The 14,347-nt window shown below is 38.3% G+C and overlaps 5 protein-coding genes across 5 annotated transcripts; 4 read left to right on the top strand and 1 right to left on the bottom strand.

Annotated features, from left to right (window-relative positions):
• Positions 1-576: 576 nt before the first annotated feature.
• VCUG_01718 (uncharacterized protein) lies at positions 577-1,070 on the bottom strand. Its single transcript, XM_008076543.1, has one exon. It carries the CDS (start codon positions 1,023-1,025, stop codon positions 597-599), a length of 429 nt encoding a protein of 142 aa, XP_008074734.1. The 5' UTR covers positions 1,026-1,070; the 3' UTR covers positions 577-596.
• Positions 1,071-2,236: 1,166 nt separating this feature from the next.
• Positions 2,237-3,213, top strand: VCUG_01717 (uncharacterized protein; the record flags this gene model as incomplete). Its single annotated transcript, XM_008076542.1, has 1 exon — positions 2,237-3,213. One exon carries the CDS (start codon positions 2,237-2,239, stop codon positions 2,789-2,791), a length of 555 nt encoding a protein of 184 aa, XP_008074733.1. The 3' UTR covers positions 2,792-3,213.
• A 149-nt stretch (positions 3,214-3,362) lies between these two features.
• Positions 3,363-4,019, top strand: VCUG_01716 (uncharacterized protein; the record flags this gene model as incomplete). The annotated part of the gene is made up of 1 exon (XM_008076541.1): positions 3,363-4,019. The coding sequence occupies one exon, from the start codon at positions 3,363-3,365 to the stop codon at positions 3,993-3,995; it is 633 nt and encodes a 210-aa protein (XP_008074732.1). The 3' UTR covers positions 3,996-4,019.
• A 61-nt stretch (positions 4,020-4,080) lies between these two features.
• Positions 4,081-5,063, top strand: VCUG_01715 (uncharacterized protein; the record flags this gene model as incomplete). Its single annotated transcript, XM_008076540.1, has 1 exon — positions 4,081-5,063. The coding sequence occupies one exon, from the start codon at positions 4,081-4,083 to the stop codon at positions 4,981-4,983; it is 903 nt and encodes a 300-aa protein (XP_008074731.1). The 3' UTR covers positions 4,984-5,063.
• A 3,955-nt stretch (positions 5,064-9,018) lies between these two features.
• VCUG_01714 (uncharacterized protein) lies at positions 9,019-11,716 on the top strand. Its single transcript, XM_008076539.1, has one exon. The coding sequence runs from the start codon at positions 9,041-9,043 to the stop codon at positions 11,447-11,449; it is 2,409 nt and encodes an 802-aa protein (XP_008074730.1). The 5' UTR covers positions 9,019-9,040; the 3' UTR covers positions 11,450-11,716.
• The last annotated feature ends 2,631 nt before the right edge of the window (positions 11,717-14,347 follow it).

Here is a 14,347-nt window from a genome sequence, read left to right as displayed (position 1 = left end):
ATGGAAAAGATTTGCAAGCTATTTCGGCATTCCTCACAGAATGGGCAGGAGCTCCGATTTAACAGGATAAAATGTATGCTTCCTCTTTTTTGGATTATCTGTAATGAATACCGCTTAATTATTACATTTTTTGAAAAGAAATGATCACCAAACATTTCTCTACGTAAAAATTATTTCGGGAAATAATTCATTTGGTCTTGTGAATGTGTAACAAATCGAGTATTCTACCAATTAAGAGCGAAAAATGAAAATAGCCATGTATTATTGATCAAAATTCATTTTAATCAGCATTTGCTGTCAATCAGGAGGAGCTATGGACGAAAAAATGAGTAGCTCGAACATAAATATCACCATTACTGTACGAGCTATTATAAAAGCCGAAATAACAAAAAAACGGTAATTAAATTGATGAAACAGAACATTTGAATCTTTGCTCGTGCAACATGTTTCAAACGCTATTTATGACGTGAGAGTAGTGCACGATAGTACTGTTAAAATAAACATAGACTATCATAACCTATGCTTACGGTCCATATACAATCAAATTCTTCTTTAGTAAGACAAACCTTGCACAGCAATAAAACAAATTATAGTATTTATTTTTCCTCTCCATCAAACTCCATATTCTCGTACTCTTTTCTAGCACTCTCGAACAGCTTCTTCTGCTCCATTCTCAGCTCTTCTATAGAAAATTTAGAGCTCTTCAATTTGTTGATTCTGCTCGGCCTCATTTTGCTTAAATTTAAAGTTTCATCGTACACTTTCTGACATTCCTCAATGAAATGCCCAAATCCCGCCGTTCTTAGTGCCTCATAAATATGTTCATGTGTTATTGTCTTCTTCTTTTCCTTTTCACACAGCAAATTGGCATCAGACGATATGTAGTGTATGAACTGATGAAGATATGTTGTTAGGTGGTCACGCACGTGCCGTGGTATAGACAGCTGGTATGTTGACAGCATTTTGTCTATGGTAGAACGCGGAAGTGACAAGTCATCGTCCGGTTTGTTGTCGTCTCTTGTCATTCCTTTTTATGGTCGAGCTATCATCTGGTTATTTATATGAGAAGGGGTTCCTTTATTTAATTTCGTGAATTTATCAGAAATAGAAGTGATAAAACGAGAAAACAAAGAGATGAGCAGCACCACGGAAAACAATTGTGTGGATAGCAAATAGGTGTATACAACTGAGATAAGTCTGCTGACTGCGTATTTACTTGATACTCAGGTTATTTTGTTTATTCTGTAACAGTAAAATAACAGTTTGAAACTTAAACGCACTGAGCAAAACGTTATTAATAACACGTAGTGACTTATTATCGATTATGTGGATATTAAATGGTTTATAAAATGTAGCACAAGTATATTCTCATTAATTTAACCTGTTACATCATGTCATATCGCTTTGGCTCCTCGCCGTGCTTTTTTCACATTTACCTTATTTGATCTTTTTCAAATTATTGAAACAAAGAAATCACTTTACGTTTTTCAAATTATTGAAAGCAAGAAAGCATTTTACGAATAACGAATCATGGATGAACGTACGATATATTTTATATGAAATGGCAGTTTGTACTATGTTTTACTAAGCAATAGCGTAAGAAGAGTGTGTGGGCGGTAGAACTGTCTTCGTAATTCAATTAGACGAGCGCTTTTAATGGACCCGCAGGCTTGAAAGGCTGTCAAAAAATTATGTGTAGCTAAAAAAATAATTTGAAGAAATATCACACGGAAATAACGTATCAAATGCAGCATTTCTGCAGACAATACTGTTCTATGCCTCTACAAAAACTTGATAACATGAATTGTTGTAAGATTTTGTAAACATTTAATAGACAGAGCAGAAGCGTGGTAACATCACTGTGCATTATGTGGTAGATGTCCTTTCCAGTATTGCTCAGTATTTGAGTCAGACATATTGCGATGATAAACTCGATAAGCCTTTATATCAATCACCAGTAAATTTAAAGCCGCGTATTTTTTGTTCTATCCTGATCGGTGCTGACGTGGCTTGTTGCCTTAAATATGAAACTAGCCAAATAAATTCAATTCGGTTCAAAATTAAATTTTTTAAATATTTTATCAACAGCTCAGTAATGTTCATTTCAATTCATGAAGCGGTATCACATTTACATTGTGCTACAGTTTCGCTCATTGCTGACATGCTATAAACGGTTCTTTCAGCCTGTGTGGCACTGCTGTTTCATCCTACCCATTCATACAGCAATGTACACGGAATGTCATCTAACAAATCATCATTGCGCATCTATGACGCACGTTTTGGTAGATCAATCACCTTGACACATCATTTATCTTACGAACACCCCTTTAATCCATACATCCTCTCAATGAAAATAAGACCGCTGAAGGGCCACGACATTCCGAACGTTCAGCAGCTTAACCACCTTACACTCCCAGAAAATTACACTCTTGAGTTTCTTTCTATCCATTACCTCCTCAATCCATCCACGAATTACGTGGCAGTACTTGGAAACATGCTTGTTGGATACCTGCTGGCGGACAAAAACGGAACAGTCATAAGCTTGAGTGTTGAAAAGGCGTATCGCAACATGAACGTGGCGACAAATCTCATGCACGTGTTCATTAATAGAAATGGCAATGACAAGGTATGTCTCTGTGTGCGTGTCAGTAATTATCGTGCTGTTAAATTCTACGTAGGTAGGTTTAATGGTGTTATCAGGTATGTGGTGAAAAATTACTATGAGAATGGAGATGATGCGTATTTTGTTGAGATTGAAAGGAAGTGTGGCGGTAGGGAGAATGCAGAGTAGCGCACAGAGTTATTTCTACAGAATTGGCTCAATCATAGAGTATGAAGAATTGATGGGGAAAGGCGTGAGGCGATTTGTTGACATTTTCCTATGAACAGAAACATGGCTAGTCCCTATGGATCGTAAAGGTGGTTTCTTTATGTGTTTTTGTATGAAGTGGTAGGTAAACGTGTTTTTAAGGAAAAAATGGTGACATGTCGAAGAGAGGAAAGTGAATGATAGTGACGATATATCGATAATTATTACGAATTTGTATGGTATGAGGACTTTATATGGCTTATATCCCAAAAAATGCAATATTGGTAACAAAAATTTTGTATTTTGTGAGCGAAAAGCTGGAGTATGCAAAGTTAAGTATAAATAAATGATTTACTGGTCCGAATAGTACTATTTCCTTATAAAAAACAAATAAATAGCCGTAAAATACTAATATAACCAAACAGCGTACATTAATAATTTATACATAGTAAAATAAAACAAACATCTCGTATTACCTGTTGTAGGTACTGTGTTCGCGTGTTTTGTATTTTATCAAATCTATAAATTATCGTTTCGCATGTTTCTCCCCTGCATGTCGTTCTGCCCCTGCATTTACACCAAGGACAAGAACAAGAAGAGAAACAAAAAATGGGTGGAAGGCTTTATAAGGGTTGAAGAAGGAAAAGTGGTTCTTTATAATGAGGATAAACGAAAGTTGTTCAGTTTTAAAGGAATTGTGAGTGAGGAGATGGAATGTTTGTACTATTTAATATTTATGGAGGACGCTGAGGATGTTATCAAGTTGAATAACGGGTGTGACAGTCAAAGAAATTGCGGTAATAGTGACACCGAGAAGGAAGAAGATGGCAATTATGGCAGAAAAATAAATGGAAGGAAAAATGGTGGTAAAAAAGGTTTTGATAAAGAGGATGGTAATGACAGCAGCAATACGCCCATACAGAATCTTTATCTGGGAGATACTGGTAGTATTTGTGGGCATGATTCTGGTATGACTGGTCACGACAGCACTGCTGATGGAAAAGCACACAATTGCTCCGTTAATTGCCGTGACCGATGTTATGTGCCAACCAAGAATGTAAATGGGCAGAGGTTTGCAGATACTGAGCAATGCTGTGATGATTTGCAGTCCGATGCTAAGAGACTTAAAAGAAGTGTAGGAAAGAAGGGGAGAACAAACGAAGAGATATGGCGTATGATAGAGTAAGACAAGCATAAGCTTAATAAATTACATTAGCATACAATTTTGTGTATCACTCAATTTAATATATCTTCCCCTTTTGTACCCTTCTATGCCATTCCCAGATACGTTCATCCCTGTACTGTCAGCACGTACCAAAATACAGCCAAGTTACTCCACCAATTTGATATCCTACTTCCTTGTTCCATACAGTGCAGACTGCCCCATCTGCTTTTCATTCTACCGTAATGCTGTCACGCTTTCATGTGGGCATATCTACTGCTATACGTGTATAAACAATGTGGAGAGCGCGAACCAAGACAGCAATCATGTGGGCATGTTAGGTCGCTATGGAATTGTTTGTCCGGTGTGTGATGTCACGTCACACGTGATCGTACCGGTTAAATTCCTGTTTTTCGAACCGATTGATGAATATGTGTTGATGAAAAGAGTGTATGGATGGATGGGATGGTCGAGCAATATTAGTGATCGGGTCAGGTTTCCGTTTAATACCGTATATCACGAGGAAAATTGCGAACTTGGTGATGATACAGTGAGCAAGGTGTATTCGTGCAAAGGTACAGGGAAATCTGGCGTAACTAGGAGGGATCATACGTTGAACGGCAAGATGCAGCACTTCAATGTAAGCGATGATGCTAACAGCAATACTGCCAAGGAAAAAAGGAAGAACTTGGGAACAAATGTTAAAAATACGGTTGGTACCAAAAAAAATACAGGAGAGACCCATAAAAAGGTGCTAAACAATTGGTGTAATGATATTGGTAGCGATCGAATGTATTTTAATGTTATATCATTACCAAAATACAGTAGACGTAATGTGTTTTACCAGCAGAATGACGGACAATTACTTTTTCTGGGTTTGGAAAGTATGCAAATATTGAGAGATTTGCCATTGTACATCTATTTCAAAATTCGGAAAAGATTTACACGAAAGAACATGGGACGAATAAGACATTTAGACTGGGATAAAGAGATTATCATTGTGGAGTTCTAATCCTGGTATAAAATCGTTATAAAAGGTTTAGCAGCACCATAATACATGTAAATTCATCTTAAACATTAAAACACCGTGTTGCTACTCTTTATACACTGTGGTGTGAATTTATATTTACTTGTGATTTCTCAATGGGTCGTGAACGTGCCTATTTGGAGGAGAAGGCTACAAAAAATTAACCTTATGTTCTAAGTTTACCGGTACTACAAGCATTCATACTCAGGTTATTTTTGCACGCTGGGTCTTCGTTCTCTCTTTAACATCCCTTTCAACGTACTTCATTGCCACACTGCCTTCAACAGGTTTGGTGAATGCCGTAAGAGTGGTAAGAATTTCATTATTTGTAAACTTTTCGTGCCTAGCTTATGTTCTGTATGCACATGAACAGGATAGTAGCACCGGGAATGTTTTTGTTGAGGATAACACAGAGAAGTCTTACTTACAGAGACTTGCAATTACTCCCGAATTCGGACTATCGATAACACTTTTCGCAGAATGTTGAATGGCTGCGTAATAATGGCATAAGCACGTTCAATCCTAGAAAACGTCATTGTTCTGATAAGAACACGGCTGTGAAGGTAGTTGATGAGGCTTTAGGTTCTTCAGTTGTTGGCGATGCAGAATTTATTGGTAAAATCAGACGTGTGTTCAAAGTAAAATTAAGAATCCTTGAGAAAACAGAGGTGACTGGAGATGGGCAGTTGAGAGGACAACAGAACATTTCGATAGATTGGAAATATTTATTTTGTTTTAGCCGCTATGCCTGGTCCTACCAAACACTGAAAACAGACCACATGAAGTATGAACCGGCGATAGGAAGAACGATTCGTAAATTACAGGGAAATGAATGCAGCTTAGATAGCATGTGATGTCTTTAAGTGCTGAGTAACACGCGTAAAAATATTATGTTGATGGCTGAAAGGCATCTATCAAAATCAGAGAATACCACTCCTTTTTTAGTTACTGCGTAAATATGACGAGAACAAATGTTCTTTGGTAATGGACGCAATGATCTTGAGCGAAATGCTTTAGATAGAAGCCAATTTAGTTCGCGGCATACACAGAGGGCTACTATTGTTGACACGATCGTAAACAAAGAAAAGGGCTATTCTCCAGCCCGCCATGGCTGCTTTTAATAACTCAATTTACGCACAGGTGTTCGTTATTCCCAGAGTTGCAGGTCTAAACGTGTTGTGCTGAATGCTGCAAACATGAACAAAGCACAACATTGTTTAAGACGGTATCAACGATTTGTTTGGTTGATTGAATCGAAATTTTTGTGGATGCACGACTAGATTCGAAAGTAAGATGAGGATCGCACATATGAACGCCAGAAAGATTGTGCAATATCACAGTCGTGTTCGATAAGCCTTGTTTCTTATCCCTTCTCATATTTCGAGCTGTCGAACCTTTTCTCGTCCACAAGCACATACCTATTGCTGGGCCAGAACGTGTTTATTTAACACAAATGGTTCTTATTATTACCAAAAAGATTGCGCTGAATCCCTGCAACATCCTTTTTGCGGTATGTGTCTTGTTCGGTTAATTTTACTTTCACGAACTACATGTGCGGAGAGCAGAGAGGTATAATGCAGCAAATGGTGCTCTGAAACCAGGCCGAGTCATTCCAGGATTTGCATTATTGGACTTAAGGTGGTTTAAAATAGTATTCGGGTGCAGCACCGGAAGACTTTGCAACCTGTTGAAGTTTGTTCGCCTGATGCCTATTCACGGAACAAGCAGGAAAAAAATGTGCATATGGCCGCAGATAGCCTGAGCTGTAGATCAGAAAAAGCAATTTCGGCAATATGTGGTATTTATAATGAGGAAGCGAGTAACATGCTCTGATGTTTGGCACCGGATCAGGTTGAGCCAGATGCATCCTAATAATTCTGAATGATACTTTGGTCAAATGTTTCTGCCATTAATGATCACCGCTATAAACACTTATTAACTAATGACTGCTGAGATGTCCTTTTTACTGCCATGATAAACACCAAATGTTCCGGTAAAGATGCTAAACGCAGTACCAACTGTTCTAATCATAAATTACTATTTTTAGCGGTTTTATTTACGGTTAGCAGCAATTGCGCATGTTTCACCGACCTATCGAACAACACATCGTTTTATTTTTGGCGATACTGTTACCTCACCAGTACATCGCAGTGTGAATGCAAGGCTGTGACTAACATTTGTTGAATTTGGTTTGAATCTGAATTCGTGGTGAATGAGATTAGGCAGAATTAAAGAGCTCAGGAAGTTCTTTATCCGACAGAAGAGTGGTATAAACATTTATTCTTTTCAACGAGCTGTAATTTTTTACTACGAATCTTTTATCTATCACACATCAACTGCTCCTCATTGCTCCTTCTCTGATCGATGGGATGCAAGGCTGCTTATGAACATGTAAGAATTAAATAACCAGCCCGGATGCTCTGAATGTAGTACAAAATAATAATCTTGATTAAATAACGTACCAGTGTTAATTTGCTAAAATATTTGCTGGAGACTTTCCTGGCTGGAGGTAGGGATCTGAAAACACCATTGTGCAAGTTTAAAGAATTTGTCTCAGTGATAGTGTTCATACCTTAGTACTGATTTCTGCACGCACATGTACTTGTTCGTAATCGTGGGCGCATCCTGTTTTCAACGGCAAAAGCCTACGAACTAACGCAAATGTTTTGATCGGATGGAGTCGCTGCACATAAAATTATTTATTTGTGTTATTTCTTGCCGCTTCATCTTTCCAACATTAGTATGCAATACCAATTTGAATGCTGTGAGGCGCTCTCTGGATCACAAACTAAATCAATCGCCCACATTACACGTTGCGGTACGTAATTTTACGATGGCATGTTGTGATCTACAGTCACCATCGTTTAAATTTTCTGATCACATCTTTGTGCCTGTGATAAGATTCTCAAGTTACTCCAGATAGTGGGTATGCCTGATAAGAAGAATATAGCAACTGGTTCTTTTGATAGAGCTAACCGTTCTGGCGCAAAAATATTGTACAGCAGCGCCTTCCGGAATAATTATTGTACTTTTATTGGTTGGTATGGTTTCCTTTCATAATGACGTCGTGGTTATATCATTATCAGTTCTATCTGAGGACGTGTGCCTCATGAGTTCCGCTTCTCTGGCTTTTAAGCCGTCTATCGATTTGTTTTTATAATTTTTATCGCTTATTGTTGGTATCATATCAGTTAAGAAATAATGACGGTTATATGATGGAGGCATTGCACTCGTACATTTACTTTTAGCCTTAGTACCGGTATTTTCATGACGCTAAACAATATTTTACAATTTTTCATTTTTTTGTACATTTTATGCCCGTAGCACAGCTGTAAGTAACACAACACGGATTATTTAATTATTTTTTAAATTAATTGTTTTATGATCATCAAAATGTACGCACAAGCATCTCACTCCGTACTTTGTATTAATGTGTTTATACACAGCGGTGGTCAGTGTTGTATAATTCGTGGTTCTAAGTATTCTCTAATTCTACCTTGCACCATAATTACGTATATATGGTTATTTTATTCATTTAATGGCATAATCTGTAGTGTAAACCTGTATAATGCTGCAGCTAAGTTTCTTTCCTTTCTTTTCCATATCTACGATCATTTTCCTTTATAAAGATAAATGAGAATTCATAAAATAAATCAAGAGCAATGATCAACAAATATAAAAAATTATATTAGGTCGTACTGAATGTTATGATATTCTGTATGAACGAGAAGGATTTAATTTAATTTACATCGGTATTAAATATTTACTCTCGTTAAATAAGCACATCTTATCCTACTTTACCATGTTATAGGTATTTATTTTTGATTTGTATAACAAACTGAACTTACTCAGCACTTTTTCATATTATGAAGCCTTACACATCCAAATAATCACATTTACAAAGTTTGTTTGTTCATCAACATCATCTTGCAGTTCATGAGTCCTCAAATTGTACCATCACTCGTACAGCTACGCCCATAAAAGGATTGCAATTACATTTTCATCATTCATTTAATATTTTCCCCCATCCTGCAAGGAATTCATGTGTGTAATCCAAAATTTGACTGTGCACAACTGCACGACTCACTCACTCCACAACCTCCTGTACAATATAAAGGCGACTGCAGAGTATGACAAGTCCTACATACACCTGTTCATGGAGGAGGTGAGAAGTAGAAGGGAGTGCGATGCCTTGGGTGTTATAAAAGATGGAAAGATAGTTTATTATACGTATGGAGAGATTGAGAAGATGGTGAGGAAGATGGGCATGTTCATGGAGCATGTGTGCAACGAGGCGGAAAGGGGGAGAGATGGTGGCAAAAGCGAGGATGGTTGTAATGTGGACAGTACCGATAGTATAAGCGCTGATAACAGCGTGGGAAATATCAAAAGCGTTAATCGTGGAGATGACAGCCCTGGTCATGCCGATCATGGCCAACTTTCTTCTAACAGATCGTACGTAGGAATATTCATCAACAATTGTATTGAGTGGACGGTTACGGATCTGTCGCTCATTTTGACGAATAAAATTTCAACCACAATCTACGCTACATTTGGGCGAGACAACGTTAAGGAAATTATCGAACAGGGAAATGTTAAAGTGGTGGTAGCCGGTGTAAAAGAGGTGGAAATGCTAAGGAACATTAAGTGTTTGAGAGCGGTTATTGTTGTTGGAAAGGAGAGAGGTGTTGAGATTGACGGTGTCAAGGTATATTATTACGATGATGTGATGAGCGGTGCGGAAGACGAGCACGGCATCATAAAAGGTATGCATGGTACAGATTATGCGCATAAATACAACGTGGGATATAGCAGTACTAATTATGCGCATAATCGCTCTGACAAAACAATTAGTAATAGAAATGAAACACATTCGAACGGAAAGTTGGGATGCAAAATGGAGAGCCTCTCCGATATGCCGCCGTTGCCGGCAAGTGCAGATGATATAGCTACAATAATTTACTCTTCAGGTACCACGGGCACGCCCAAGCCAATTCCTTTGTCACATAGAAACATTTACACGAGCATTTTCGCACTTAAATACGGTAGAAGCACGAACAAATTCATTGGCATCAATGCAGGCGATCATCATCTGAGTTTCCTTCCGCTAGCACACGTGATGGAAAGATTGTTACTTTACTGCTTTCTGTTGATAAACGTAAAAGTGGTGTTTTATAGTGGCGACAGAAAGAAATTAATGGACGATATACGACTGGTAAGGCCCACCATCTTTTGCGGTGCACCCAGGTTGTGGGAAGTGATAAGAGATGGCATTTACAGCAAATTAGGCTTTATGAGCCGTCTGTTGTTCAAATTTCTGCTGTTCATGAAGCGAAAAAGCGTGTTGAAGGACGTGTACACGCACGAAATTGCGGATTTCTTCGCGTTCAATCGCATCAAACACATGTTTGGTGGTCGTGTCAGGCTGTTGTTCAGTGGCTCAGCCTTTTTGGATCGCGACCTCAAAATTTTTATGGAGAGTGTGCTGGGTGTACCTATGTACGAAGCGTATGGGCTGACTGAGACCACAGGCGGAGTCACCACGAGCACTGATAAGTGTGGAGTTGGATGGCCGTTGTTTAGCGATGAGATAAGGATTGTTGATGGCGAGCTGGTCGTGAAAGGAGATAACGTGTGTACAAGGCTTGAAGATGATAATTACTATGGTGACGATGATAAGGTGTGGGAGAGATGGATTGAGCAGGAGAAAATGGCCTATGAGCAGAACATGAGAACTGGATGCGTTAATATTGGTGGCGGTGATCATGAGGAGAAGAGCAGTGTCGATCAAGAAAGTATTTCTCATAAAAGTGTAAGGATTGGTGGGGATAGTGGTATTACTGGCGCAGTGAACGGTAATAAAACCTGTGATAGCACAACAAACTTCAAAGATGGGAGAAGTAACCGTAAAAATGAAGAACTCTGCACCGGTAGCGGTAAAAGGTGTGATAAAACCAGCACCAGTGCCAAAAACGAAGAAACCTGCAGTAATGGAGCTAGCCTGTTTCAAAGCACCAAATGGTTCAGAACCGGTGACAACGCCATAATGGTAAACGGCAGTGTCCACATCGTATCACGCCTCAAAAACAACTTTAAAACAATTCAAGGCGAGTACATCGTACCCGAGCGCATAGAAAATGTGTTCAAGAGCATGTGCACCACCTTCACAGACATTTTCGTAACAGGTGACACCAAGCACTCATTCGTTGTTGCTCTGGTCGTGTCTGAAAGCACCTCAGAAGAAGTGCAGAGCGAAATACAAAGAATCGCACAAGTGAAGAAGAAGGAGGGCAATTTATTCGGATTTGAGGTGCCCAAGCACGTGCATTTGGTGAAGAGTAAGTTCTGTGACCTTGAAGGGTGTATAACTGCGAGTACGGGCAAGTTGTGCCGGAAGGGAGTTGAGAAGTTGTTTTTGAAAGAGATCAGTGAGATGATGGCGAGGGGGTAGAAAGAGCAGAGTAACGAGGGTGATACGAGCAGGTGATAAAGACGACTTTAACATGGAACGGGAGAGGAGTAGAACTGTGGGCTGATTGGTGCATGCTGGGTTGCAGCGCTGTGCTTCATATCATTATCGTGATTAGCAATGACGGGCTAAGCGATCGGAAGAAGTGTTCTCATGTGACAGCACATTGCGCAGCACTGCTCGTAAAGCCTTTTGTTGGAAGAAATACCGCTTAATTAAAGTGTTTAGTTCAATAATACACGAATAATGAACTTTAAGTGCGATTTACCGCACTTTAATCATGATGTCACGGTTTGCGTACCATTCAATCAATGTTACTGATAGGCATTTTGAATGCGTAGCTCTCGCTTTTTACGCTTCGTAGACACTCAGAGGTATAGAATATTTGGGTTGGTCGTACCATAAGAACAAAACGTTTAATTATGCATAGCATAATCGCATAAACGCAATATGCTATATCATCAATATTTATAGTATCTTTTGTAATTGATGAATAGCACGGTTATTTCCATATCACTTTAAAATAGGGAGAAGAGCGTACAGAACGTGCATGATAATGTGATACAAAGAATGCGGTTTGTCTGTGTTGAGGGAAAGGTACAGCATTATGCAAACTCGTATGTATTAATATAACGGCACCAGAATGAAATGATGCTGAACATACCAAAGGATGCTCTGTTTTATAAATTAGTTGTTTTTTATTGAAGGACTGTCTGTCCGTGTTTGTTTCAAAAATTCGTTACGTTCCTTATTTTGTGCTTCTTTCCTACCATATATGCTGCACATCGGTGTGGTGATACTAGTTCACTGGTGTTGGTACCGCTTCAAAACTTTTATGGTGTTGGACTCAATGAACTGTTCGTTTTTGCTGTTTGCTCAATCCCTTTTTGTACTTTAGAACTGTGAAATAAGCTGTCAGCCACAAGGCGAGAGGCTAACAATGAGATCCCTGCAAAATTATGATGCATTCCACGAAACGTGGATAAATATACAATTTAAGACTCAGTCACTGAATTATTGATAAATGCACACGCACAGTCACAAACACGTTATACCGTACCTGCACTGTTGTGATGGGCGTAGTGGATGAGCATACCGTTAGGAAAACATCGGCAGCGTGCGAAAGTATGAACACTCAAAAAAATATTTTTTGACGAATAACACGGATTGAATTTGTAACACCATTTCTTGTACAATGACGTGCAGTTTGATCAGAGGAGTGATTTTGATGAAAAGTAAATTCCACTTTTCTTCTTTACCTAAACAGCAGATTCGAAAATATTATGGAATAGCGAACTGTTTGCTATTGTAAGGAAATTATCGTGTAGTTTCTCTTTTTGCAGCAAAAGGCTATGAAAAATACAAGTAGTGAATTGGTCCTGTACCGCAGCATAGCTGCTTATTGAACGCTCTTCTCTGTATACACTATCACCACATTATTCATGTCTTGTTACCATGATCTTTTCCCTATACGCACCATCTTCCTGTCATTATTCTCAATACGGCTGTAATTAGAAAGGAATTCGTTCAAATTAATTTTTTTGCAGTCCTTCTCTGTCCTATAACGATAGTGCATACGAATCAGTGCACGGACCGTACGCTTCGTTACCTCTTTTTAGTGCAACGGCTTGTTGCACTTAGACCTGCTCAATATTGATTAGGTATTTGATCATGGTTCTGTATCAGAAGAAGCTTGCTCGCTGTCACAAATCAAAATATTCTTGCGCTGTCACTGCCAGTTGGTGTGAATTTGAATCGTTGAGACGATTTGACGTGGATACGGTGCAAAAATCGTTTTATCTGCGACAGCGAAAAAAGGAACGAACTTCCACTAATTTAAACCGCAACAACGAACAAAAGGTGCATTTCTTAGCACAAATTGCCCAGCTTTTGCTGAGATAAGAAAAGATATTTTTTAATAAACCGTTACAGCACCAACTTTTCAACCGATATTTTGTACCGTGTCCGTGCTATATTAAGTTATATTGCCGCTATACCTGCCATATCACCGCTAAGAACAGTGATTGTAACGCTTTATGTTCTTTTATTGTTTCAACATTTATCATCGCTTGATGTATCATTGCTGATCTGTTTATTGTAATTGGTTTGTATGTGCGGTACTGTACTGCTGCGTATTACCGTTAAATCATTGTTAGTGCATTTTAATCCTTTCCACTGAATTAAAAGAGCCGTGTGCTGTTCTCAATTCTACATTGAGCAAGTTAAACCACTAATAATGATTTTTTAACTGCTAACAGCAATTTCAACGTATTATCTCACTTGATCACTACTTAATTTTTATTTTATTAATTATCTCATCACCTCATTTAATCATTCCGTAATTCTGTTCAATTAATTTTACGTTCTTGTCTTGCTAATTCCGTAATTCCATGCTATAAAAACTACCAATTTTATTTTTTTACTTTTTTTCATCAATTAGCCTTTATCTGCCACTTTTACACTTCAATTTCCACTAAAAAGTAATTTAGATCATCACCCAAATTTCTAATATTTAACCGCATTTCAACCATATTTTATCCTCTGTTCAATGCATACCCGCTGCTTTACTTCTTTCTGTTCTACACACCGCTTTCATCCTTTTTTTCTTCCGTATCTTCCCATCGTATTGGTCCTAAAACACAAAATGCTTATCACGTCTAATTTCCTTAAAAATAAACAAATCTCTTATCATGAATGTCTACTGTTAAAATTTTATTTTCTAATTCTTCTCCTTGGAAAGCGTTTTACCTCAACGTATTTCTAAAACACGCCATCAAGTGCAAAACAAATCATGCATCACATCTCTACCGTTCCTATAAATACGTTCGATCAGCGGTAAACAAAATGTGTTCATGTACGTGTGCTATAAAAAAAAATAAA

The sequence above is a fragment of the Vavraia culicis genome (genome assembly GCF_000192795.1).
Source record: "Vavraia culicis subsp. floridensis unplaced genomic scaffold supercont1.29, whole genome shotgun sequence".
Taxonomy (NCBI): Eukaryota; Fungi; Microsporidia; family Pleistophoridae; genus Vavraia; species Vavraia culicis.
This window is presented reverse-complemented; position numbering and strand designations above follow the sequence as displayed.

Coding starts and splice junctions, on each gene's coding strand:
- VCUG_01718 (XM_008076543.1), bottom strand. CDS start 1,025: ATGACAAGAGACGACAACAAACCGGACGATGACTTGTCACTTCCGCGT.
- VCUG_01714 (XM_008076539.1), top strand. CDS start 9,041: ATGTGTGTAATCCAAAATTTGACTGTGCACAACTGCACGACTCACTCA.